General features: G+C 40.4%; 2 protein-coding genes and 3 non-coding genes across 12 annotated transcripts; 2 read left to right on the top strand and 3 right to left on the bottom strand.

Annotated features, from left to right (window-relative positions):
* Positions 1-758: 758 nt before the first annotated feature.
* On the bottom strand, positions 759-831 carry Trnav-cac (transfer RNA valine (anticodon CAC)). The gene has a single exon. It is a non-coding gene; the product is annotated as a tRNA-Val (tRNA).
* A 1,476-nt stretch (positions 832-2,307) lies between these two features.
* Trnam-cau (transfer RNA methionine (anticodon CAU)) lies at positions 2,308-2,379 on the top strand. Its single transcript has one exon. It is a non-coding gene; the product is annotated as a tRNA-Met (tRNA).
* Positions 2,380-5,241: 2,862 nt separating this feature from the next.
* On the top strand, positions 5,242-5,313 carry Trnam-cau (transfer RNA methionine (anticodon CAU)). Its single transcript has one exon. It is a non-coding gene; the product is annotated as a tRNA-Met (tRNA).
* A 4,758-nt stretch (positions 5,314-10,071) lies between these two features.
* Positions 10,072-23,639, bottom strand: LOC128741825 (glucosamine-6-phosphate isomerase). Of its 8 annotated transcripts, none has more exons than XM_053837899.1 (4): positions 23,415-23,639; positions 12,188-12,959; positions 11,368-11,455; positions 10,072-10,700 (listed from the first exon to the last, which is right to left on the bottom strand). In XM_053837899.1, the coding sequence occupies exons 2-3, from the start codon at positions 12,953-12,955 to the stop codon at positions 11,390-11,392; spliced, it is 834 nt and encodes a 277-aa protein (XP_053693874.1). In that variant the 5' UTR covers positions 12,956-12,959; positions 23,415-23,639; the 3' UTR covers positions 10,072-10,700; positions 11,368-11,389. The 8 variants fall into 8 exon arrangements, with proteins under 8 accessions (XP_053693874.1, XP_053693882.1, XP_053693873.1 ...); XM_053837907.1 differs by lacking the exon at positions 23,415-23,639 and adding an exon at positions 17,905-18,080; XM_053837898.1 differs by lacking the exon at positions 23,415-23,639 and adding an exon at positions 17,082-17,203.
* A 753-nt stretch (positions 23,640-24,392) lies between these two features.
* LOC128742901 (metallophosphoesterase 1 homolog) lies at positions 24,393-26,097 on the bottom strand. Its single transcript, XM_053839396.1, has 4 exons — positions 25,867-26,097; positions 25,500-25,803; positions 24,909-25,441; positions 24,393-24,841 (listed from the first exon to the last, which is right to left on the bottom strand). The coding sequence occupies exons 1-4, from the start codon at positions 25,960-25,962 to the stop codon at positions 24,653-24,655; spliced, it is 1,122 nt and encodes a 373-aa protein (XP_053695371.1). The 5' UTR covers positions 25,963-26,097; the 3' UTR covers positions 24,393-24,652.
* Between the last annotated feature and the right edge of the window lie 1,814 nt (positions 26,098-27,911).

The raw sequence follows: 27,911 nt of genomic DNA, 5'->3' as shown, positions 1-27,911 counted from the left end.
ATGACGTATGTAGTCAAACCAAAATCGTAACAAATTTTCAGTTACCCTCCGACGTTTCGCTTTTTATTTTTAAAGCTTTTTCAAGGAATCGTAACGTCGGAGAGTAACTAAAAATTTGTTACGATTTTGGTTTGACTACATACGCCATTTCCCAAAGAAAATATAAAAGTTTGTTGAAATAACACTTCTCTGATTTTTTTGAGATTTATTTCAATGTAAGATACATACAATAATTCAAAGCAATTCGCAATTAACAATGCTTTGCAAAGGATTTGCAAGTATTGAAATAAAATAAATCAGTGCTCGAAAAAATTGGCAGCCCTGTATGAAGGCGAATATAAAACACATTCAGCCCATACGTATCCCTGGCAATATTCTTATATTTGCCAGCTCATGGACATAGCTACTGAATTTCTGGCAGTGTTTGTCTGTCTCAGTTTTCTACCCTTCAAAACAATTCAGTTTCTCTAATGATGACTAAAAATTGATTTCTGGTGAATTTCACTTCAAAGTGCTTCAGAAATTCAAAAGTAACAAAACGAAATCAGTTGAAGCTAGCTGAAGAAGCTGGTTAGAGTTGAAGCCAAGCTAAATGAAAACAAACAGCAGATTAAAAACAAAAACTCCATTACTGAGTTATTGATTTGAAAATCTTTAACTTAACAGAAAAAGTATAGGAAAAAATGAAACATTTATTTCCAAATGACATGGGTGATAACTAGTGAATAATGGAGAAGAAGGAAACAAAAAGAATAATTTGTTTCCGCCCGGGTTCGAACCGGGGACCTTCTGCGTGTGAAGCAGACGTGATAACCGCTACACTACGGAAACTAGTTAATAAAAATGTAGTGAAAAATAGACCGCAACCAGTAAGATTTACAACACTGTAAACACTCGAACGATCAAGCAGAATTGCTTAAAAGTTATAATTCTTTTTTATTTATTTTAATCAGCCCTCCATAGCTGATTTAATAAACTGTTCCTAAGATATATATTTTTGAAATTGCAGTAAAATTGCTTTGACACGGTGAACATAAAAGACTCAGGGTTCAAAATGAGACAGTTTTGTAACACAAATCATATGTATAAACCCAAATCAAAGAAATTCGATTGGAGATTTTTTTATTTTTTTAATAACTGAAATTATTCTGATAGAAATAAAAACCATAAAAAAAAATTTCTGAAAACAATTTTCCCACAAAAACGCCAGAAAAGAGACGAACACGCACGAAATATAAGATGCCTAGGTACTAAATATTGCATGAACTTTTTTTTCGTTATGCTCCCTGCTTCCATAAATTTGTGCACACATGAATGGTCGTGTTATTTACCGTCTGTCATTTTCCCGCGGGATCCGCAAAGTGTACCGTTAGCGTTCAACTTAATAACTTGCTGCTGCTGCTGCCGGTGCTGTTCGCACATGCTATCAACGGATCATAATGTCGCCCACCGCAAATGAACATTCTCCTGTGGCTGGAAGCCAAATCGGTGCCGTGAACGGAACGCACATCAGACACAACACCGCGCGCGAACAGGGAATCCAGCACGTACCCTGATTTCCCGCCGGATCGGTCTCATCCGGACCAGACTCCTCGGGAAGCTAATTACGATGCTAGCCGACTGACGCATTTCTATACGGTGTACGGCAAAACACGGTGGGTGGTCAATCGGATGGTTTAAACTTTTATCTAAAGGTTAGAGAAAGCGTGTTGCTATAGGAGCATGTCACCGGAGTAGCCGGCCCACAATGGCACGGCCAACGCAATTAGAGGATAATAATATCGCTATCTGTAGGCTAGGTATGACGATGAGGATTAATTGCTTTTAGTGCACCATCGAAAACAGAGTTGCGCCTATCCTGAGGCAAATAGTTACTGAACGTAATTATCGTGGAGTTGATCTTTGGTTGACCAAACTGATACAAATATGCAAAGCTAATTTAGCGTAATACCTTAAAACTCCATAAACGCAAGCCTCCAAGTTACTACCAAATTTCATGAACAGCATAAGCAAAAAAATGAAAGGCTTTCGGTGGAAGTATGTAACGTGCATTTCGGACCAAGCGCGAAGCGCTTCGCCACGAAACATGACGTATATAGCAGTTACTGAAAAATCAATAACAATAAATAAGCCTCCGTAAGTTCGGTTCAACTGCCTGCCAAATATCCAACAGAGAATTTACGTCGCTGTATCGTGATCAGCAAGCGTTTATGTGGCTTTTCTATCATAATAAATGTAAGTCTCGATGGATGGGTTTACAACAGAGTAAACATGAGTAGAAAATGAAAAGCCACTCTACTTATATGAAGCAGAGTGGCGCAGTGGAAGCGTGCTGGGCCCATAACCCAGAGGTCCGTAGATCGAAACTACGTTCTGCTAGCAGAGTAAACTTTTGCTTTTCTAATATCGGTGCAACGAAATGTTGGAATGTTTTTGTTGCTGTAACGAACACATCGTTCAATTCGTTCTTGTTTAGATTAGAGACTCTTATTATCATAGTACTGCAAAAAAATGTAAACATATACGACATTTTTTATACATAATAAGTGACAGTAACTTAATTACTTACTTATTGGTCCATGTCAGCCGGTACAGTAGAACAAAGGGTTGAAATCAGAGATCTCCACTGCCGACGGTTACCTGCTATGACTTTCACCTGTCGCCAGGACAGGTGCTCGTCAACAGCCCGAATATCGTTGGCTAAGCTGCGTCTTCCTCGTTGTCCTTGCTTTCCGAGTACTTCTCTTGTTCTCTCCTTTCCTCAAGATGTGACCAATCCACTTCCACTTACATTCTCGAATTTCTGTTCCTATTGGCCGTTGATGACATCGACGATGAAGTTCCTCGTTGGACATCCAGTTGTCAAGTCATATGACACAATACTGGCAGTTTTTGAGTTGCCTCCACCGAGACGCACCACGTTTCGCAGGCGTTCAGCAATACGGACTCAACGTTTTAGTTGAAAATTTGGTTTCTGGTATGTAGAGAGATCTGGTTTGAGCGCCAAATGCCTCGCAGACTAGCAACGGAACTCTTGACCTTCCTTATCTGTGTGGCTATATCAGTCTTGGAACCACCATGGAACGATGCCTAACTGCCAATATATTGAAAGGCATCCACCTGCTCACCCTGATGTCACGCTTCTGTGAAGATGGTGCTATTGTCAGTGTTCCCCGCTATAGAATTCTCAGAAACTCTTGAAGAGATCATCTATCCCGTTTCGGTGTTGTACGAGCAAGACAATGTCGTCGGCTACGTCAAGTCGCCACGAAACATGACATATGCGGCAGTTACTGGAAAATTAATAACAATAAAAAACCTCCGTAAGTTCGGTTCAACTGCTTTTCAAATATCCAACAGAAGAGAATTTACGTAGGGTATGTTGCTGCTTCGTCGTAATTGCCTATTCCCGTCCTATCCAACACAAATTATTAAAAATATCAGCGATTTTTATGACACACAATGCACAAATTAGGGTAACTGGTGGTAAAATGGCCAGTCGGGGCAAAATGCGCCGCTTTAATAATTCACGAATGACTCACTTTTAAACTGTAATTAGGGTGCCAATCGCTTCTATTTTACATTTCAATCTTGTGTTGAGCATATAAGCTTTCTAAATTACATAAATCCTATGAAAAAACAAAAAAATTATTTGCAGGCTTATTTCTTACAATTTTCGCAACTTTTTTCGTAAGACATTACGCCACCAATAAACAATATTACGTATCTGTAAATGGCTTTTGTTTTGAACAATGGTCTCGGTACCCAGCAGCCAACGTAAAATTGCTCAATTGAATTATTATTTATGTGATTTAAACGATTTTTTTTAAACAAGTTCTAGCGGGGCAAAATGCACCCTGAGAAGCATGAATTTACTTGCAGTGCAACCAAACGTTAATCGATCTAGTAGCCCATACACTTTTAGGCAAACGTCAAAACGTTGGTAAAAGCAAAAGGCAAAGTGTTGTTTTAATTCTGATTCGCTCCGAAAAACCCGGTTAAGATGTCGCGAAGCTACATAAGAAAAACCCACCATCGGTCTTGGCCGGAGTCTGCCACTTGCGGCGGTAGTGAAAACCAGTGAAAAACAGTGAAAGATCCGTTGCCGGCAAGGTACCAAGAAAAACCCTTGTGTGATATGTTAGCATCGACCGCTCCAGCGAAGATGGACCTGGCGATTGCAAAACCGCGATCCGGAATAACAAATTTAACAAGTAGGTAGGTCCTCACGCTGTTCTGAGTCGTGCCGGGTTTGCATTAAAATAAAACAGACAGCGCATTTTGCCAATTTGTTGCGGTGCATTTTGACCCTTTGTTGTGGTTCGTTTTGTACACACCTATGCGCATTTTACCCCTAACGAATCTGAAAACAAATTTTCAAATGCCTTATATAATTTCACGATTTAAACGTGTTTTATTGATTTTTATGCTTCAGGACGAGCATGTTAGGTAAAAAACTGTTCTACTTTAGGGTTTATAATCTAGTTTCTGGAAATGCATTCCGCATTGATGAATAATATGATATTCTTCTTAACGTGCGCATTATACCCCCAGTCCCCCTAGTTATTTCCTAATATTTTAGTTTGTTGCCTCTCATGCGCGATCAATCAAAGTGAGCCGAGATCTATTTAAATGCTTTTTTCATTAAAGAATTCCTAGTAGCCAAATTTCCAACGTTTTTTCGTGCGACGAAGAACAAAATGTCGACTAATCGTTTCAATTTCCGTCATTCATAAAATGAAAATAACTCACGCAACGCATTGTTGTTATTCTGCAGCCGGGAAAACTTGCATAACCTACAGAATTATTGCAGAATAATATTTTTCATGCTGTCCTACTCAAATACATGCACGCTAGCTTCGTAAACATTATTGCGATTTTTAGTTCGGACGATGAAAAATTTTGATGGACGGGTTTTAAAACGGTACGACGAATTTAAAATATAAAGTCAGCTGCGTAATTTCAATCAAATGCTTTATTAATCGCTTTTTAGTGAATTCAAAGGGCGCGGATCGGAAGGTAAGTGTGTTTGAGTCAAATCAGCAGCAGACCTTTTGGAGTATTCATTGAATCCACCTAAGAAATGATGAAAATTAGAGTGGCTTTCCTTACTACGACGGGAATTAGAAATAAACCCTAATCAACCCCGATGATAACAAATTTATGTCTCGATGGACGAAATTACAAGCTTTAATAGAAAAAGGAAAGCCTATATATGCCTGTACCTGCGTATACAGATGAAGCAGAGTGGCGCAGTGGAAGCGTGCTGGGCCCATAACCCAGAGGTCCGTAGATCGAAACTACGTTCTGCTAGCAGGAATATTTTGCTTTTTATTCAGGTGAGGAAAAATTAAAAAATTGAAATGTTTTAGTTGTTGGGACCACCCCTGAACGCATGTCACACAAAAATTTGCTTAATATTTGCAGGTTTAGAAATTTTTATTTTAAATAGTGGTTTCTTCAAATGAACCATTACTGTCTGAGGCTCGACCCGCTCTGAAAACAATACCTAGCTCATACGGAAATTTGTGTCAAACTTAGCATGACTTTCTGCTAAGAAAATTTGGTTGATTTTTCAGTAAAAGAAAAACGATACTTGGTTCATGAGACATGAAACACGGTTCTGTAGAACTGACTTATTTATTGGCTATATAATTCTTCTTCTTGGTCCTTGCGGACAGTCGAGCGATTTTCTGCAGATCTCGTTCGCTCCTTTCCTCCGGTTCTTCAACCTAAGCATTCACGCTTCTGCGAGTCACGTGACTCAATACGACAATTGTCACTCGCCGTGACTCGCCACGGCAAGTCGAATTGTGTGCTGTCACCTGGGTGACAACCGTGTGTCACCTAGGTAACAAACCCCTGTCACCTAAGTGACAAACCATGTCACCTAGGTGACAAAGCGAGTCACCTGGATGATAATTGTCACCTCATTCGCGATTACTCCAAAATAGTCACGTCACTCGCCTCGCAGAATAAGGGTGATTATCAACGTGCACAGTCCTCACCTCTGAAGTATTGACGACGACAAGGAGAAATTCTACACGCAGTTGTAGCGTGAATACAACCGATGCGCAAAACTTGATACCAAGATCGTCATTAGATATTTCAATGCTCAGATCGGCCAGGAGGAGGAATACAAACCGGTGTTAGGAGGGTTCAGCGTACACCCACTGACCAACGAAATGGGCTTAAGACTAATCGACGTATCTTCTTCTGCCAGCACAGACTCCTACCCGAACACCTGGAGGTCATCAAATCAGACAGAAGCACAGATCGACCAGGGTTTGATCGACTGTCGTTGACGTTGTCTCTACGTTCTGAACAACATTCGATACCGACGCCAGACGCGCGATTGAAGCAGCCAGACGTCACCGTAAAGTACACGCATTCACTCGAAGCTGCGCTGTCGACAGAGGAAAAAGCTGAACAAAGCCCCCCCTCGAAGACTATTGAAACACCATCAAAACAGCTATGAACAGTATAGCGGACGATCGTGAGGTGGACGAAAGGTGGTAGCCGCAATTCGATGAACACCTGAATGGCATTCAGGCGGAGAGAAGTCGTCCCTATACAAAGCAAGGCCTTGGGTTTATACCGTCTTTAGGCATGCCTCTTCCTTATCGATAGACTTCGCAGCCGGCTGTTAGAATACAGGAAAATAACGGGGCCAGTGCAACGATCCTACTGACTCTATCTAGCAAGCACCGCACATTCGAAACTACCATGACTGGCTTGTTAGACCAGCATCGTACTTCGAAACTAACTGGGCGGTCAGTCCCTATACAAGACGCTCATTAGACCGGTTGTTCTTTACGGGCATAGATAATGGTCGAGGAGGACCTGCAAATATTAAAAGTTTTCATAAGACGAGCGCTAAGAAGAATCTTCGGCAGCATACAGGAGAACGGAATATGGAGGCTGATGATGAACCATGAACTCGCACAGCTCTGTGGCGATAAACAGAGAGGAGGGGCCAGCCCCAAAGATAAGCGAAGTTAAAGAGGCCATCAAAAGAATAAGCTAAAGGATAATAAATTGGCTGGGAAAGATGACATCGAAACGGAGCTTATTGAAGTGGTGGGACCAGAAAAGATGACCACTCGTCTGAACCGGCTTATTGCACAGAACAGCTACCGAAGGATACAAGAAGGGTGAAAAGTTCCACTGTGACAAATCCCTGTAATCATCCGGTCATCGGTCATCCACAGATCAAATATTTACACTGACACAGAATACAGTATTCTACTACACCATTTGTTCGTTGACTTCAAAGCTGTATATGATACCATTGACTGAAAAAAGCTGAGGCAAATCATAGACGAGAACGGCTTCCCCAGGCAGTTTATTAAACTGATTCAATCTCTGATAGATGGTACACAGTGCTGAGTTCGGTTTTCAGGTGGATTTCGGTTCATTCCAATCACATAGGTGGATTCAGTAGTTCATTCCAATCACATAGACGGCTTCGTCAAGCTGATGGTCTCTCAGGTCTGCTGTTCAACATGGCAATGGTGGATAATGACACCAGCCGTGACATTCGTAGCGTTCGAGTTTCATAAGCAATTGGGGTCGAACAGAGTATGTCCCCGCCCGTACATTAGACCGGTTGTTCTCTACGGGCATGGATAATGCTCCAGGAGGACCTACGAATTCTAGGAGTTTTCAAAAGACGAGTGCTAAGAACGATCATTGGCGGCATACAGGAGAACGGAATATGGGGGCTGTCGTAATTTGTGGCTGATGGTAGGGGCTTCACATATTTTCCTGGCTGCTGCTGCTCTTCAGCAGCAGTCCTCTTCGGCGGTCCTCGCAAGAAGTGTTCGATTGCGCTGGTCAGTTCTACCCGCTGCTGCTGTTCGGCCTCGTCACTGGATCGCTGCTTGCCTTTCATGGTGTGCGTGTGTCGTCTGCGGTATCCGATTATTGAATGAGCTCGCACGCGAGAGGCTTGTTACTTATATAGTTGAGGACTTGCTCATTTTGCGAAAGGGAAACGGAGTGGGAGACAGAATAACTTGTTCAAAAGGGTGCCAGAATTGTTATTTTCGAAAGTACTTTACTTTTAAAGAAAGTCATCATTTAATTTTTTTCTGCTATTGATTATTATTATTCATATTAGGTATTTATCCTACAGAGGCGAAGGATAAACCATGATCTCGCACTCATTATTCAAAAGGTGTATAAGCTGGGCGACTACCATGGACAGAGCATGCTGCAAGGATGCCGGAAAACTACCCTACAAAAATGGTGTTTGCTTGAAATCCGGTAGCCAGAAGACGACCAGGGGTGAAGCGAGCAAGATGGTTAGACCAAGTGGAGTGAAATCTAGCGGAGAGCTCACGGTGTCTAACGAATTGGAGACCGGTAGCCCACGTCAGAGTGAATTGGAGAAATTTTGTCCATCAATCTGTATCTTAGGACGGCAAACTAATTAAGTAAGTAAGTAAGTGATCTGGTTAGAGCGCCAAATAGTTCACCAATCAGCAAAGCCACCCACAGCTTTTCTGATCCGTGTGGCTACGTCAGCCTTGGTACCACCATCGTATGTTGTCTAGCAACCAAGATATTGATCAACTTCCCACTATTGTAAAGCTGGTGGTGTGTGTTCACTGCCATAGACTTAGTCTTTGCTACATTGACTGTAAGACCTGCTGCCTAGGAGCTCTCGGAGAGGTCATCTAACTTGCTAACTTGGCGTCATCGGCTGAGTCGAGAACATTGAGATGCTCCATTGTTAGAGGATTCCAAGGCAATCCTCGATTTCCTCTAGTTTCAATCGGGGTCTGACAAGCCTGACAAGGGTCTGACTTGTCTGAGCAACACCTTACACGGGAACGCCTCGTACTGAGCCTCGATAAGATGGACTAGCTTATTTGGAACTCTCCTACGCCTGAGTGCGCCCCAAAAGTTTTCGTGGTTCAATCGATCCACCAACAAAAGAGTTCAAGAATTCGTTGATCTGCTGCAATATAATTATCGTCCAGGTTGTCCGCATGATCGGCCATTACGAAATCCAGCTTCCTGACGCTGGTGAGTATTTAGTGTTGATTTTCTCCTGGATCCGATTAAGTAGTATCTTCAGAGTAAGATTGGGCTGACAAAGAAGGGTCAGCTTTGAGCATCTCGGCTAAAATGCAGTCTTTCCCTGGCGCTCTATTAGATTTCAAACTTTTGATTGCTACTTGACGTTCACCCAGTGATGGCTCCTCAGAGTTGACGCGATTAATGCGATGAACTATTGGCGTCATACGCTACTCGAAAGAGTTGTTCAAAATGTTCAATCCATCGCTTAAGCTGTTCTGTACGGTCAGTAAGTAGCTAACCAGCTCTGTCCTTTAGCGGCATCTTAGTATTCCATCCACTAAGGCGGCGAGAAATATCGTACAACAAACGAATATCACAATTGACCGCGGCGGTGATATCTTCTTCTGTGGCTAGAGAGTTAGTCTAGGCTCTCTTTACGTACGTCAAGAAGGCTCCTTCTCCACTTTCGGTAATGCAGAAACGCCACGTGGCCTTCACCTTATACACTGGTTCATGGAGGAAAGGAGCGATCCACCAATGATCATACAGTTATTACCACACATCCCTGTAAACAGCTTCCTGTCTCCGAGCATCTCTCCTAGACCATGGAGTCGCATGACGCGTTCAAGGTCCGCGTTGTTTGAGCCAACTTTCGCGTTGAAGTCGTTCAAGGGGATTTGAATGTTCCCCTCCGGCTGTAAAAATTCGGCAGCATCTGTGGGGCAGAGGCGCTAGATTGCAACGAGAGAGAGAGAGAGAGAGAGAGAGACTGCAATCCAGCAAGTAGACATAAATGTATGATCTTTCTTGCACTATGCTCAACTGTAAGGCGCCATCTTGGTTATCAAAATGGTTTCCAACATCAACAATGTAACATTGAGGTTATTAAGAAAAATTCCAAAATGTAAGTTCTTGTCAAATTTTTCACCGTGATTTTTCCAGGTTAGCAAAAAAAAAAGGAGAATCGACTAGAAAATATTAATTTCAGATTAGGATTTCTTTTCCGTTCCTTCCCTAAGCATAGCGACAAATTAAAAACTATTATATATGTATAATTGTGATGCATGGTAGAAATATAGAAAACTGGCAAACAAACGACTAAAACACAAAACTACCCTTTGGATTCGAGTGACATTTTTCTCCCTCCGGTGTGGTGGTGGTAACGGTAACAGGGGATATTTGCGGCTCGTTACGCTATCTTCACGTTCCTTCAATCAGCTTCGAGTGAACATCGTACAGACTCTGTGGGCGAGACAAAAAAGGGTCGTTCCGGGCGCAGTTGGAAACAAATTAATTAATGCCCCATAGGTGTGTGTGCATGCGATTTGCTAGCATATATTGTACAAGAACCGAATAACGGACCGCGCGGGATACGCTTGCCCTATTATTTCCCTTCCCACACTCGCCGGGGATCGAGGGGAACGCAGACCGGGCGGCGGCATCCACCTACCAAGGGGTAATGACGACCTTCGATTGGATGCCAATTTAATGGACATGGAAAGGTGATAAAGATCGTTTACTTGCTGGGGCAGTTGCTGTTTGTAGTTGTTGTCGTTGTTGTGCCGTTGCCATCGTTGCTTTCTTCTTCTTCTTCTTGCTGCATGTCGTCGTCAATTGGGCTGAGTGGCCCCGCTTATGGCGTCCCCACTGGCCGAGGCCAAAATGTAGCAATCCTGTTGTTCATACGAGCAGAACACGTTTTGCGATGAACACAAAGGAAAATGGGAATTGTAAAATGTTTCTTTTTCCTCGATAGGGTGTGCGGGGAGGGTTAAACTACTCAACAGAAAAAGCATTCGAACTAAACTAGGGTGGTGTGGGAAATTTTTTAAGCGTGGTGTTTCAAATGTGTATAGCATGAGGAAATTTTAGACCACCCTTTTGTCCCAGACGGGATTACGCCATATTAGAAACAAACCTGATTCGGATTATGAACAGATATGAATGAATGGTTACCGATTAAACTGCCCTTTACGTTGCCACTAGACATGTCAGTCACAAAGCCCAAGATAGATAGATATAGAAAATGTGTGAATGATGACTAGAAGACTATTTCGATTGCCAGACAGTGTTCAAATGATTTACTTTGAACGTCCTTTCTCGTTCGTAAAACAAAGCCTTCCGTTGACTGGTCCGTTTTCGGTTTGCAAATTTATGCAGTAAATGTAATTGTAGGAGCCAATTTTACCATTTGATGTTTGGTCTTCTTTGAGATTGGATTTGTCTTTACAACGAATCAAAGGGTACAGTGACGGTTGTTGAGTGGGAAGCGGTATGGACACTAAATTCCAATTTGTCAAATGCAGCGGCAGTAGAATTCCAGTAGTGGTTCGAAATTACCTTTGTGTAGGTACGTAGACGATTATTTGAACTTTCGTACATCGTTTGCGTCGTCTTCGATCAGTTTGTGATGAATTTGACTTAGAGCCTGAACGATTTAATTGTTGCCAGCACGCCCAACACGGAGCAACCGGGTGCATTCATAAAAACGGGAAGAAAACGTGTCGAAAGGTTGGCATTAGCGAATAAAACGCAGAAAACTCCGTTTGGTAATCCATCACCAGAAGCATAGTGAAAATTGCTCACAAAAAGCTAACTTTACTTAAGTTAACCTGGCCCAGCCAAGTGCGCAGTGCGCAGAGAATTCAATTAACGTGAGGAATGTACTGCTTGAAACAATGTTGCTATAACCACCACCAAGGTTTGATTCTGATGCAAATTATATGGAAGTGTGGCGATTTCAATCTACTACTAATAATATATTTCCAAGAAGATATTGCAGAAAATCCGATTGGATAACAATTTGACTCTCGTAGATCTCTGTAATCCAAATTTTGTTTATACGAATTATGTGTACTCGGGCTATGGCGTCAGAAATATATCCAATAACAATGCCTACATAAATAAAAATATTTGAAGTAACTTTTTGGTCAAGAATCATTTAAAGTAATTGTTACGCAATATTTTACTTGAAAAGTGTAAAGCTTCGTTCTTAAGTAAGAACCAATGTTAGCGACAGTAGAAGCAAAGAAACCCCAACACAAGAAAAAATTTCCACCAAAGAGAATAATAGGGAAAGACAGAGAGAAAGAGGAAATAAAAGACCCAATCACCATATGATAAATGTGACTTAAACGCTCCACCTTGGGGCTGCACCTACCTTAAAATATTTAACCGTCTTGACGCGCAGCTCCAGCGTGGCATCCTCATCGCAAATCATGATCGTGTGCGGATGCTGCTGGAAGGCGCTAACCGTCCACATGTGGTTGACCCCCTCCTCGATGGCCTTGTACAGCGCAAATGCCTTGTGCGCACCGATAATTAAAATCATCACCTCCCGCGAGTCCATCACGGTTCCAACGCCCACCGTGAGCGCCTGCTTCGGCACCTTGTTGATGTCATTGCCGAAAAAGCGCGCATTCGCTTCCAGCGTATCCTGTGCCAGAGTTTTCACGCGAGTTCTCGAAACCAGCGACGAACCGGGCTCGTTGAAGGCAATGTGCCCATCCGGCCCAATTCCTCCGATGAACAACTCAATGCCGCCAGCGGCTTTGATTTTGTCCTCGAAGGCATTGCACTCTGCCACCAGATCGGGTGCGTTGCCATCCAAAATGTGCACGTTGACCGGATCGATGTCGATATGTTTGAAGAAATTGTTATACATAAAGTAATGGTAGCTTTCCGGGTGATCCCGCGGTAGATCGACATATTCGTCCATGTTGAAGGTTTTCACGTATTTGAATGAGATTTTTCCCGCATTGTAAAATTTGATGAGATTTTTATAGAGTCCCAATGGAGTTGATCCTGTCGGCAAACCGAGCGTAAAATAGCGATCCGGGCCGGGCTTGAAATCATTGATTCGTTTCATCACGTACTTGGCGGACCACTCACCTACGTAATCGGCCGTATCGAGGATAATTAGACGCATGGTTCTGAAATGAATCAAGAGAGTGAAAAAAAATTAGCTGAAAATCAAGTATCAATTACGATAGTTTTATACTAAACGAATTCATGACAAACCAAATATAGAAAACAAATCAATAATAATCAATTTCAACATTCCAGCCGCCAGTTGTGTAAATGATTTAGTAAACGACAACATCAAACACGCAACAACAGTTACCGGGCAATGTAATTAAAACTAATTCCACTGCTGCAGCACCCCATCGCCATCAGTCTGTTCCATGTCATGCTGTGCCCAATGTCTACCTCCGAATAATTATCAATTACTCCAGGACAGGAAGAAATGCCTAATTTCGTTGACATTTGATTGAAATCAATTAACCGCTTTCGGCTAACCAAACCAGCCACCCACTATTACCATCATCATCGATTTGGTTACCCTGGGTAAAATCGATGCCTAATTACGTTGAATTCTATTTACCTACAAAAGGTAAATGAAAAAGAATCATTAGCATTATAACGCTCAGCGGACTGATCCGTAGGGTGAGGCGCACGAAATAGCGGCGAATCATTTGATGAAGCAAATATATCAATTTAATGACAGATCACAGACTTCTCAAATAACTTTGCTTACTGTGTTCGTTGGAAGCAATCTGCAAATGTGGCATATTACTGTATTTCCTAAAAATATTTTAAAAATTTGCTCAGTACCTACTCTATTTGGCACCTTTTTAATCCGGTATAATGGTGGATTTGTTGACCGTTTGATGTTAAACTAAGAAATTCGATTGCATTTAAACAAAAAAAATAATTAGAAAAAGTGGAAATTCAATTTAAAAACAGGATTTTTTATTGTTTGTGTTTTTTCAGTATTGGAAGTTCATCCATAGTCCATAGTCCAATTGATGAAATTTTTTTGAAGTTAGATAATTATGTGGCCTATAAATCTTCCATACTTCGCAAGATGGTCAAATTGAAGGGAAAAAAGTTTTCCTAACAAAAAAAGTCCTTACTGGAAAAAATAGTACAGTATTGTTCCGATTTTGTTAGCTCTTAATTTTGTCTACACCCGATTTTGTCAGCCTAGAAATTTTGTTAAACTTTTGAGCTTTTAAACATGATTTAAAAAACTATTCAGTCTGCATGAAACTGTTCTGATTTCCTGGCGAGAGTTTTTGAATAAAAGGATGCCCCTTTTTGCGAGTAATTCATAGGTTAAATTATAAATTACAGGTCAAAATTAGGGCATTTTTATTTTAAAAGTTCTATAGTTCCTAAACAAGCAAAGATAGATGTATACTATATTCAGCAATGTTGTGTATTTTTGCTATTTATCTATTTATTTATTTACTACGTCTTCAGGCAATACTGTACAGACTGATCTATGTTAAGTATCTTATGCTGGTTTTAAAATGATGTCTGCTTACGTAACAATCGAACATTTCTAAATTATTTAAACAGGCTAAAACATTTGTACATCGGATGGTTTTGTCCAAAAACTGTTCTGTCCCTTACAATATGTATTAACGACCGTTGACGGGATCGTCGGTCTGGAACGAAAAAGTTTGCTAGTCGTAAAAGGTCGGGGTAATCAATCCTATTGTACAACACGTCAAAAATTATTTATACAAGTTATTTTGATTAAAGCAGAGGATCGTTTGGTGCGAAAAATGTTAGACTGAATATTGAGAAAATTCCGATCTGCGGATAAAAATATTGGGTAGCTTATAGCAGTGGGCCTCCAACCCACAATTTCTCGATTAGTACTCGAGTGCTTTACGCATTTAAACTATACCACATCCATGAATTAATTAGTCTCAGATCTAGTTTTGTCCCTACCAGTCCAAGCATTCCATCTTTCGCACACACAAGTTACACAAGTTATACAAAATTTTGTAGGTGCTATAATTTTCGAGTTATTTTTTTATTAAAAAAATGAGAAAATAATTAAGCCCTTTCCAAAAGTTGGTCTAGACCAATTTTGGAAAAACTAAGTATGCAAAGTTGCTTATTTACATGAACTCTCTACACACACAAAGTTTCATTGAATTCTGAGAGGGTCGTGCCAACCTTTGGTCGAGCTGGCATGAAATCCGTCAAACTCATCGTTTGTTAATAGACTTCAAGGCAGCGTACAATTCAGTTAAACGAAATGAGCCGTGGCGGATTGCTTGAACACGGTTTTCCAACAAAACTAATCAGGCTAATACGTACTACCCTTGAAAGTTCAAAATCAAAGTTCAGGATGGCGGGTGAGACATCGGACTCGTTTGTGCCATTAGATGGTTTGAAGCAAGGTGTCAGTCTAGCGAAATTGATGTTCAACATTGCATTTGAAGATGGATATTGGAGGGGGAGGCGTGCAGAGAAACGGTGCCATCATCACGAGAGCTCACATGCTTCTAGGATTTGCGGACGACATCAATATCATCGGTGTTAATCGTAGAGCTGTGAAAAAGGTGTTAATCGTAGAGCTGTGGAAGATGGCTGGTAGAGAGCGTGGTAGCTCCTGCGATGGTGATAGGTAGAAATACCTTTGAAGTGCAGACGTTGAAAGAGAGCGACCGACGAGTATTTGAGCATAAGATCCTGCGATCTATTCTTGCAACATATTAGAAGAAAAATCACGAAATTTACCAAGTATACAAAACTGCGGATATTGTGAGGCGACTGAAGCACGGCAGGGCAAGGCACGGTAATGGGCTGGCCACGTAACGCGCTGTTGACGAGGATGCTAGAGCAACGGGAGTGGTCATTTCTTAGAATGGATCATTCCCTAAAATTTTTCATCACTGGGGTGAATGCTCATTTTTCGCATTTTTGTTCATGACAAAAGTGTATTAGGCTAACAGGCGGTTGTATCATATTTCCCCAAAGTCCATATAGAGGAGTATTATTTCGCTGTATGCCATTTCGGTGAAAGTCATTATACCGAATATACCGGTAGTAGCTAGTCGGCATAGAAATTAGATATACCATTAGCAACGGAAAATAAACAACATTCAATAACCGACTGAGCTCTTGAACACTACAATACCGCTTAGTAGAAGAATCATACGAAAACTTTCTTCTCGAAAACGATTTTCCATTTTTCCAAGTATACTATTTTCTCGAAAACCCTTCTTTACCCATGGTACATCTTCCACTTCCAACAAATCATTTTTTACAGAAATTTTATAGAACGACCAATGTTGTTTGGTGTTCAGTATTGAGGGGTTCATCTTATTGGGGGCACTGTCTCACTCTGCAGAACAAGATAGAGATGCCGAGGAGGTAATATTAATTAGAATATTGTTAATTCATAAGATCAATATCACCTGTCATAATTCAAAGTTATTCTTTTGCGTTTAAGCAGAATACAGAATAATGAAGACAATTATTTTTTATTATGGTATTTATTTAAAATTGCTAATGGCGCATTGGATGTTACGTAGCCAAACACAAAAGGAAAATTCACTGCTTGCACTACAAATAGTTCTTGTTTTCCCTTAAGCGCAAATAAGTTAGCGCATTGTACGGTGTGACTTATTTACTCTCTTAGAGGCAATTGCTTCTTAGATGATTCAAGGCGAGACGGCCGTAGAACGGGAGTGTTTACAGTGAGATTAAAAATATGTTTAAAATTTTCCCAGAAAGTGATTTTTTCCGAATTTTTTTGTTTTTTGTACTATTGCTGAAAAATAGTGTTAAAAATAGCGTCCAATGTTTTTCTTCTGTTTTACGAACTATTTCGGGTTTCTCGTGGTTCTTCAAGTCGTGTTAATCTACTTGCTTTCTAAAAACGCATTTTCGTTAGCTAGCACCCAAATAATCAAAATTTTCGCCTGCAATTTCAACATTAATGCTTCAACAAAATGGCTTGACTTCATCGAAGAAATAAAAACTGAAACTGAAGCGTATTTTGACCTCAACCGTACCTCCTCACTGTTAAATCTATACAAAACCACTAAAACGTTTAAAAAACTTGTCTTAAATGAAACTATGATGTTTTATACTAAGTTTACTACCCTGCAACCTTGTGCATACGTAATCGATGTTCTAACCAATAACGATAAACTGTTCTAGGAACTGTATTAAGAAGTGACACTACAATAACCAATCAATCATTCTATCGCGATGACGAAACACTTGTTGGCGCATCGAATACTCACTTCAGTAGCAGGAACACTTCACTTTCCTTCAATCAGCTGTTAATGCAAGTAGCTTCAATCGCACACTACCGGTCAATAAATCAACGCGCTCTAATATAGTCACAACTGGCTTTACCCATCTTGCACAAGGTAAACAGAATAGATACCAACAAACACACCAGCCCATTATCAATGCAACTACTGTACAGTCGTTATCTCTAAGCCTTATCAAAGCCATTCAGTTAATCGTAGTTCCCAAAAATTGAGATTTCATTCCTTACCCACGCGACCCAAATTTAGCTTAGATTGTGTCTATTTGGACTAGACTATATATTACTCACTCTAACAATACAAATCTCGCACCGATTGTAAATTTTAAGCCTGTGCTTGATAAGGTAGCAATTGAACGACCGTCGCGACGGCCTGACAAAGACAACGGGATGGAATGTTTTGCGCGTTTCACGATTACTAAAGCACAGCGCAATGCGAGTGTGCGAAAAATGTGGGTCAATGTCGTTCGTAACAGCGCCACAGCCCGTCATTACATTCGCTGCGAAAGCTCGCTTGGACAGTTGGGTTCGATGCTTTCTTATAGTTATGAAGATATAGGAAAGTGTGCGACGTCGGTATGGTTTTAAATTTACTAACTCAATTTAAAAGATTTTGCTTAAATTTTTATTAACGTAGAAAGACACATAGTAATTTAACGGAGTACCTTAATCAAATTTAAATTGAGTGATTTCATCTAATCTAATATCTTATTGCTTCATTAAATTTGACAAACTAAGTGATAACGATAATAATTCAACTAACTTAACACATTAAATAAGTGCTGCATACTCACTAAATTGCTCCTTTTGCTACTGGTCGTCAATCGTCGTAGGAACGGAAACCGGACCGGAAAGTTTAGCTCAAAAGTACACTACGGACTGAATGTTAAACACCGCTAACAAGCTGCACAAACTGTGAAGTTTGCAGGTAGATGCAAAAACCTGAACTGATGGACACTTGCTCGCACACTGAGCCTTCGAAGCAGGCAGCTGCAAATTTTATGCCAATATTAGCGGGCCGGTATCTCTCTCTGTGAACACTGTGAATGCGGGTAGACAAAAACAACTGCCAAAAGTGTTCGTCGTATGGGTACCAGCTCTTGCCAGTGTTTGTTTTCGGTGACCCACCGGAGTGGTCGATCTGGTACTCAATGACCAACAGATAGGACAGTGTAGAGGCAAACAGAAGGAAAAAAATCGAAAACAAAATTTTACGAGTTCATTCCGAATTTTTGCTTCGGAATATCAACCAAAAAACCAGTAGGTTGAAAGAGGCATTGAACTCTCGAAAACAAATTCCGTTATCAGTAGCTCTTGGTAACGCTAGGAAAGGAACAGTCCTGCTAAGCAAATACGCACTATCGCATTGCATCCCATCTGGTTTGATGACGCATTCTGCGTTATCACCAGAGATTGGCTCAATACATTTTGTAATTACACTGTAAGTTTTACATAGGAACAGATAGCCCCTTAATTTACCAGAGAACAAGTTCTTTCTTTTCTGTGAATCATAGTCATTTAAGTCCACCCCTAACAAAAAAGGACGAGAAGAATGACGTATTGAATCAACAATCAATCTAATTTTTTCAAAAATGTTTTGAATAAATTTAAGAGCTTTTATGTTATTATGTTATGTTAGTGTCATTTATCATACAACTTTAATGTATTGATTACTTTCTGAGTGCCCGATCTTACTCAGGATTCAAAATTAGCATGAGTTTCTGTGCTAAATGAAACTCTTCTTGTCCGGACGCAGATCCGCACAGTTGGAATCCCCAGGATACCTATAACTCGATAAAGGAATGTCAATACTATGAAATAGGAATCCTCAGGATTCCTCAGGATGTAAAATCATATTTTACACTGAATTATCAATAAATAAAGTTTCGTTTACATTTTCGAATCAAAACAAAATCAAGATAAGAAAATTGTCTTTATTTCTCCCCTGGACTCTCTTAGATTTCATACATTCATATTTATCAATCAATTCATCAAATTTTTGACACATCTTATTAGGACTTTCTATTGCTATCTGTTGTTCACCGATAGACGATATCAGCTATTCATAGGAGACAAACCAGATTCGGAGAACAAATAATGATAACCAATCCCAGTCGAGAATCGAAAAAAAAAACCTATTCGTTCCACTCCATTTGCCCCTACTGAAATACTGTAGTTGAATATTTGCTAGAAATAATCATAGACTTAACCTAAAGTGCTTATTGACTTGACTTACTTCTACGGTCTTTCGAACAAAGTAATAGAAGAAATAAAAGAAATTGTAGATTATGATGATGCTCTGAAAAAAAAACAGAGTTTTGGCATTGACTCGAGGAATCTATTAAACCCTCTTGTGCAAGCGCAAATTATTTCCAGTTTTCCCGCTCCCTAACTGTAGGGATAATTTACCTAGAAGTCCCCTAAGTTACCCTAATTTGCCTAGAAGTCCCAGGTTTCCACCTGGTCGATCCATGTCGCTTGAAGGGCATCGCTTCGCTTTTTTTTTGTCAAGTCATGCAGAACCATTTTCAAATACAACGTGCCCAGACCACCGCAGTCAGTCGACTCTCTCAGTACTTGGTGTAATGCATGGTTTGTTTGTGCCTTTCATGTTCCGGTGCACAACACCTTCCGTCCAGGTAGAGTCGCGTCAAACACCTTCCGTTCCAAGATACCAAGTACTTTCCTGGCCATAGAGGACTACCGATCTTAATTATGACGACTTGCTGCCAACATGCATTTTTGTATTAATCTTTCTGTCAACTGTGACCCCAAATACATGAGCTCATCTCCTGCCCATCCATCCGAATTCTTAATTATATGCTGAAATTGTTTTCTTCTTCCTCATAACGTTGCATTGAAAAATGAACCAATTTCGAAGAACTGCAGAAGATAACTCAATGGAACAAATTTTCCTGTAATCCTGTAATCCTATCTTGATTTTCGGCATGTTCTTTAGCTCTTTCGTGGTCATGACGATTAGCAGCTTCTCCGTTTTGCCCATGAAATTATTGGAGCAGATTGTTCGCTTGAAGTTCGCCCAAAAATCTATCGGTTATATTTGGTAGACGTGCTAGCTAGTTGGCGGTTTTCAAAACAACGTTTACCGTTCAGCCGGTCCATCTCCTCTAGTAATCTCTTGGGATAATGGACTGAGACCGGGTCCGCCAAAAGAGCACATTCTTCTTCGCGGTGTAATTCTTGATGAAGGTGGCATCTTCCGGCATCTTCCTCCGATGGAAAGAACAGCGGGTATTCCCTCTTATCTCCTCAGTAGGGGACGTAAAGTATCCACTATCCGAAGCCCTGCAAGTCATTGCCGCTCAGCGTTAAGTACGTCTTGTTCACTATTATGCCCACGTCATAAAGATGTTTTTCAACAGCACTTTCAACCACTCCTTCGGAGTAATTGTCTGCTACTCAGACGCTACCAACCTCAGTTGACGTTTCCACAAAAAAAAAATGTCCATTTTGGCCAAGTACTTTCTCACTGTTTGGTCAGTTGCTCCGACTTCCTGACCCAAGGTGCGAAACGATGAGGCCACCTTGCTCTGGTGCTTCCTCTTCAGCTTGTGCTGCACTTTACGGTCGTACAACACCATCGGGCGATCTGTAACAAGCTTCCATTCAACGCCATCGGCTTTCTACAGAAGGGAGAGGGGGAGAGGAAGTGTAAATGCCGAATCGGTCTATATCCGGCGGACACGAAGTACCTCACGATGCCCAACTGCATCGCTCCGGGGTGGAGTTGACAGTACGAACAAAGCATCGAGCGTAGTTGCTTTACTGTTTTCGCCTGATTTAATGTGCACACCATTTTGCCGAATAGTTGTCCAGCATTCGAACAAGTGCTGCTCAATACCCATCCAGTTGTAGCCACCTTTTGAATATTAGGCTTGCCATAGATACGCGATTTCGCGGTCTCCGTCGATTACCACAGTACTGCCTAAGCGAGCTGATCTTTTTCTGCCTCAAACGTTTTTCCGACAGAGAAATTGACCGATTATTTTAAAATCGTGCTCCATTTACAGCCTGAATTCGTTAATTGGGTCGCGACTGCAGCTGATTCGCTAATTAGGACGACTGACATTTGTTAAAAATTTATAATCGTCACATGGCCCAACTAACGAACCGTCCAACGAACCCTCAACTAGCGAATCATTGCTGTATTGGTCGCGGCTCACCTGATTACACCTTTTAACCTACTCAAAATTCTCACAAATCACTAAATACCTTCCATCGCAGCCATGGTATCATATGCAGCTTTGAAATCGACGAATCGAGGGAACGCAAGGCAAGGATTTGGTCCACTGTAGGTTGACGCCAACCCGATAACTTCACATAAATCTATCGCTCGGTAGTCGACATTCTTTTAGATAGAGCAGACTACCCCATTCTCCACTCATCTGATAGTCATTCTGTATCCCAAAATTTGACAATCAACTAACGCAAACAGCTGGCCAGCGTCTCTGGGCCAATACCATACTTTCCTGCTGCCTTGTTAGTTTTTAGTTGGTGAGTATCTTGTTTAATTCCCACTATCGTTAGGGGTGACACATTCTCGTGGATTGCTGCACCAATGCGGCCGTTCCCTTCACTATCTTCATCTACAGCCTGCTCGTTTCGACTCGCGACACAAGATACCTTGAGATTTTGACAGAATTTCTGCGAATCATGAAAACTGTAAAGCTGCATGAGTTCCTCGCTCTTCTTGGAAGTCAGGTTTTGCTGCCTCCGCTTCTGTTTGTATCGTGCCACAGCTTGACTAGAGGCGCTGCATTCTTCTCGTCCAAAATCTGCTGACATCGATTTGATTCTAGCTTAAAAACCTAAAAAAAAACTTCAGTTGATTCTAGCTGTTTAAACAGTATTTCAACAGGCCTCAAGGGGTGTTTTATTCACCTCGCCCTCTTTCTACAGCGCGGTTTCGAGAGATAACACGCAGCTGTCGGCAACATCGAGACGCTTCAGTCACATATGCTTGCATCATGACGGGAGCCGGTACATTCGCTGTTTTCAACGGAATTGTTTTCGGCGTGACTTACAAGATATTCGGCGTATCTTGCGATGCGATGCATGCGTTAATATGCATGAAATTTGATACTCCGTCACCTACATTTTCGTACAAGACTTCAATTTTGAATATCGATGCAAACAATAGAACTTACGGCAGAGGCAACCAGACATCCTGTAAAATATCGTCACCCACGTTTTGAGTGCAAATTAGCTTAAGGAACGGCTGCGCATTTTGAATCAAGTTTTACGTTCAGGACATCAAACTGGTTAAGGCTGACCTAAGATAAATGACGCACGACCTGTTGGGGTGGGAGAGCTCTGCCGCTGTTTTTAAAATGAAAAATGAAAAAGTTGCAGGTGTATAGGCATAGTTGTCGATGGTCTGAGAATCAAGCGTAATTACATATGATTAATTGATGGAATTCTGATAATAGTTGACTTTTATACATTTTATAGGATAGTGAATTTCCAAAACTAAACTGCTTTCACTATGTTATTTAATTGACAAAAAAATAACCGTCCAATAGACAAATCTTTTGAGTTATTAGCCCTCAAGACCGAACAACTTTTCGTGACGCTCACATTTTAAGATATTTTAGAATGACATTCAATCTTCCCGTTCCTCGTTCTCCAGGCATCTTTAAATCCTATAGTTTATTGAATAATAATTATATGAAAGAGAACTACTTCGCTGTTCCTCTGTGCCTAACAAATTAAATTTATACCAGAAGCATCTGTTTTTTTTTTGTTTTGATTATAGTCGCTTTTAACAGCTTGAGTCATTCGTGACATCTGCGGGGTTGGGATTTGAACTCGGGTCCACGGCGTGAGAGGCGTTCGTTAATGCTAACCATTGCGCCGGGATTGACCCCTTTACACAAAATGATTGCCTCTTTATATGGTGAATTTGCAAGTCAGGCTCAGCACACTCAAAATGTATCGCCGCAATCCAATTACGGTGACGTATTTTTCCTCTTCCCATCAAATAGGTATTGGTCATTGGTCAGATAAGATGGAACCGGTTTATATTACCCACTTTTACTACACTTTTACTGTTTATGAGGACGACGCCTAAACCAACAATACCGTTATGCAGAAATTAACAAAGTGGGATACGGGTAGATCCACAAACACATAAGTGAGCTGATAAATAATGTTGTCTGGTAAATGTATTCACTTACGTTTTCGTTTTATGTTCCTCTACGGATTTTCAACTATTACGCACTGAGTCATCTCTGTATGCTATCAATATTCATTTAATACTTGATAAGAAAAGTGTGCCACTTACCAGTTGTTCGGTTCTGGTTGAGTTAACCTTTGTGACCTTCTGGTACTGCGGCGCTTTGACTATTTTGCCTCCGTTAATTTGTTTAAAACTGTCACAGAACTGCTTTGTCATATACTTGAATGCTACCTATTTCGTATACTTTAATTGCTAGAACTATTACAAAAATCTTGAATTTTTTGGACTAGAAAAAAAGCCGACACTACAGGAGCGAAGTGCGGATCCCCCCAAGAACTAGCCTTTTAGCTGTTTGTAAATAAAGATAACACCCAGACAGACAGAGTTGCCAGATTATATTCTTTCGAATTCTGTCTGACAGCTATGTTCAAAAAATGCTCATATTACATCGGGATTGTCGCTTTTCAAGTATCATTTATTTATACACGATTGCAAGAATTCTGAACATTTTGTCAATTATGAATATCTGAATAATACGGACTAACTATTTCTGTACCAAGCTATCAGCATGACAAATCTGACAAATGCTTAACAATGCAATACAGATAATTCCGCCTATTTGGCGTCCCTGACATTGTCATGATTTGGTGCATGCAAAAATTTGGTACCTTCTGCTTTTCAATGTCCTCAATGCCGAAAAGCATGAAAAGCTTAAAATTAAAAATTAAAAAACTTCAATGAAAAGCTTATTAAATAAAATTTAAAACACCTCGCTGTAAATACTTTCGATATTATGATAAATATTAATTTTGAATGCATTCAGCTTTGGCATTTATTATTGTCAAAAATCGAAGCAAAAGCAGAGGTATTGAGTTAAAAAACTTTGGACGTAAATAATAGGCGAAACCGGCGACTAACTCTATTCAAACGTAAAATAACCTCTACTTTCTATTAACGCTATAATACTTGATCTTTCTTAGGTTGTAATGCTTTAATAATAAAAAGAGATCTCGATAAATCCTAAACAAAATGTAATCTAGAAACTCATCGTCAATTAAAAAGACCTGTTTAAATACACTTTGAAGCATTCTATTTATTTACAACTTTAATTTCCTATAACTATTAGACACTCGAATGACATTATTCTTATTTTAAAATTAAAATTTTTGATGTATGCATTATTACTCCTTTGAGCTTATTAACAGTGCCTTCGGTTGGAAATCGGTCGAATTCCGCAGTTAAGTTTCTTTACGGTTCCACTATTCTAACAATGTTCTGAACAAATTTGTTCCAAGTCTCATGCCTTTCACTTTGTTCTTGCTGTGCCATACGGGGAGCGCACTCTATTTAGTGAGCTTCTTATATTCTCGCCTTCCCCGGGAGAATATTCGCAACTGTGCCAAAAAGCTTCCCAGCCGTAAGAGGGAAGTAAGCACCAGGACTATCGCACCCACCAGATAGATAGTGATAATGGAGCTTTCCACCGGCATTTGACAGCGTGACACGGTATGCTCTGAGGGAGATATTTGGGCCTACAAGGAAATTAGTTCTGGAACAATTCTAAAAAAAATTGATAAATTGATAGGATGAAATGCTCACCAGTATAAAGCTGGGATTATTTTTGTTCCTCCAACTGAATGATGGCAGCGTGTATTCCTCGATTCCCAATCGATTCTTTACCACGTAGCAATAGTTATGCGAGTGACCACTGAATGCCAACCGTGGATTGAGCAGCTCACCAATGAGATCAGTCGATTCTTTTGATATCACCTCCCACCGTTCTCGGTAGAGCTCAACCTCCGGGGCATCATGCTCCTTGCAAGCCTTGTCCGAGTCACGGTGCATGGGAAAATGCTGTAGCACTACCGGACGGCTGTATTCCTCCAGCTTGGGAACATTCTTGCATTGACCGATGCCGCGACCGCATTTAAAAATCGCCGATACGGCACGCAGTTCCTTTTCGGCTGTTTCGCACAGCTGGCAACCGTCTCCCTCCATAGCAATGGAATTAATAGAAACGAAGTTTACTCCTCGAATGCTGGTCAGTGATACGCCAGTGTTGTTAAAGTTTTTCTGGAATCGATGGACCAAGTACGGATGGGTGGCATAATGAAAACCAATGTCGTGATTACCTGCAAAAATCTTAATTATAACATTTATTAAATAGGAAACAGAAGCTCCGTGACTCACCGACAATGCTGTGGAGTTGAGTGCCTTTAGGTGTGTGAAACAACTTCCTGAATCGATCGACATACAAATCGAATTCCTTCTGATTAACCCAGTTCCCTTCGTCAAAAACATCACCCAGCAGAAAAACCGCTTCCGGCTGGAACAATGTCATTGCTGATTGGAATGCCCTATGCATTTGCCACTCGCGACGCAGCCGATCGAACCAATGGCCGTGGATCGGCCCCAAAAGATGAGTATCCGATAGCAGCATTACCTTCACCGGTTCTAGCCCATTTACTGGAACTGGTTTGGTAGGCCATTGACACTGAAAAGTAAGCCACCGATTTGTTAGATATTTCGAACCAAAGTCCACCTAAGCCTGACCTACCTCGAGCAACACCAGATAGTAAACGATAAACTCGTTGAACACCAGCAGACCAACCGCTCCTAACAGAATGCGAAGTAGTAAATTACGTAGCTTCATTGCACTGTGTTGAATTCCGAGGGGATTCAATCTGTATCTGATATATTAATATCTACTTTCCATCAAAGTAGTTAGTTTTTTTTATTCCACATCAACGATAACAAATAATAGCGTCTGAGAGTACTAATGCTACTGAATATTATTGATGAAATTGTATAGTCCATCAACAAGGATATAAACCAAACAAAACAGAACAATCTAGTACTACAGCGCTATATTTTTGACATCAACCGAAGCCCTACAAATGCCATACAAGGATATACCTGTGTAGGGCTTTACCATCATTCAACACGTCAGAAAATGAGAGGGATGCCAAAGTTTTTTTATTCACTCAGAAAAATGATGATAGTTTGAAACAACAATCCCCTGTTGTTGAGTTCAACTTGTATCATATCATATTATTGAATCAAAAAAATATTGTTTAAACTGAATTCATACACCCTTTGTTTCTGCTAGATCGTTTATAAACTCAAAAATACTTATTTTTGATTCTACAATTTTTTCTTTGATAGAAACTAGCTATTATTCGAAATAACAAACCTTATTGTTGAACTAAAAAGTCAAACAGTTAGAATCAAAAAAATATCTGGGTTAGCCTTCAGTCTACAATATTTTTTGTTGAAATAATACAGAATTTTTTTGCATTTACAATTTTTTTTCTGCGTGTTTACATGATGCAATCAAACCATCACTGCGCGATAAGCTAAAAAAAAGATCCAGAGATCGCAAGCAACATTGATCCAGACAGTTTACACAGTCACATTGCAAATAACAAATAAAGGGTTTTTGTTTGACTTCTTATAAAGCTTTTTTAGAGCGAATATTTCTGATAATACCTCTCTTCCGCTTAATGAATGCTGTCTTTTTCTATCCCTTTAGTTTTGCAGGACAGGTAGTAATAATATGAGAAGGAAAACCACCAAGATTTAAATACGACTAATTTCAATTGTGGTTGAGATAGCAAAGGCGCAAGGAAACGATATGATGTTGCAGGATTGGCTCCGGTTCGAGCCCTGTCTAGGAGGTAACATTATTCAGAATTTCAAAAAGTGTCCCGCCTTTATCCACATAAAAAAACTAATAAAACTATCCCGCCCAAAAAATCTGCCAGCGTAAATGCGAGAAATTCTTGGAGAAATTACTTTTTTGTGTTGTCCTTTTTGTTTTGGTTTGTCACCGACCGAATAAAAGGTGCACGATATGCCGTCGATATTTTTCCAATACGTCGATAAAAATGTAGACAAAGCTTGAGACAAAGTGACATTTTGATGAAGCCCAAATAAACACTAACATTATTAGTGTGAATGAATGAATGAAGCCTCAATTCATGCTAGCGGCGTAGCTTTTTAATAACTCGCTATTTCGCCTTTTTGGCATTATATGAGCTCTACAGAAATATATAAAGAAAAATAAGCTTCTAATCATAGTTGTGTATGCTTATACAATGTTGTCAAAGGACTAGTGTTTAGTGCTTACTGGTTACTTGGGTAACCCACCAATATTTTATCAAGGGGTCGGTCACTCGGCACAGCCGTTTTTATGTTAGGCGACTTGAAACGAACCGAACTGTGCCGGTGCTGTACCGAAAGTGCCGAACTGGAAGATTTGTTAAATTCGTTAAAATCTGATAGATCTGGCAACCGTGCGAGATGATTTTGACAACTGGCAGTGCTCCCATTTCATATGTAAAATTGAACCGGAGGTGTGTAAAGCCCTATAAATGTTATTTTTATAAGGCTTTAGAGGTGTGCCGTTTGCTATCTCTGCAGTGCCGGGGCACTATGTGCTGAGTGTCCGACCCCTTGTATTTTATTCATTTCCAACTCAACATATGCGTACGCCTTTAGCTTTAGATTACGGTGTCCAGTAAGGTGCAAAATATGGGATAAAAAATAAAAAAGCAAAGCTTAAGTGCTACATTCCGTTAGCAAAACTTGACCTTCTGTTTT

The sequence above is a fragment of the Sabethes cyaneus genome, chromosome 3 (assembly GCF_943734655.1).
Source record: "Sabethes cyaneus chromosome 3, idSabCyanKW18_F2, whole genome shotgun sequence".
In the NCBI taxonomy this organism is placed as follows: Eukaryota; Metazoa; Arthropoda; class Insecta; order Diptera; family Culicidae; genus Sabethes; species Sabethes cyaneus.
Note: the sequence above shows the minus strand (reverse complement) of the source record. Positions and strands in the feature narration are given on the sequence as shown.

Coding starts and splice junctions, on each gene's coding strand:
- LOC128742901 (XM_053839396.1), bottom strand. CDS start 25,962: ATGAAGCTACGTAATTTACTACTTCGCATTCTGTTAGGAGCGGTTGGT. Junction 25,804..25,866: donor ACTATCTGGTGTTGCTCGAG/GTAGGTCAGGCT, acceptor CTTACTTTTCAG/TGTCAATGGCCTACCAAACC. Junction 24,842..24,908: donor ATAATCCCAGCTTTATACTG/GTGAGCATTTCA, acceptor ATTTCCTTGTAG/GCCCAAATATCTCCCTCAGA.
- LOC128741825 (XM_053837899.1), bottom strand. CDS start 12,955: ATGCGTCTAATTATCCTCGATACGGCCGATTACGTAGGTGAGTGGTCC. Junction 11,456..12,187: donor AGACGGTTAAATATTTTAAG/GTAGGTGCAGCC, acceptor TAAATCGTTCAG/GCTCTAAGTCAAATTCATCA.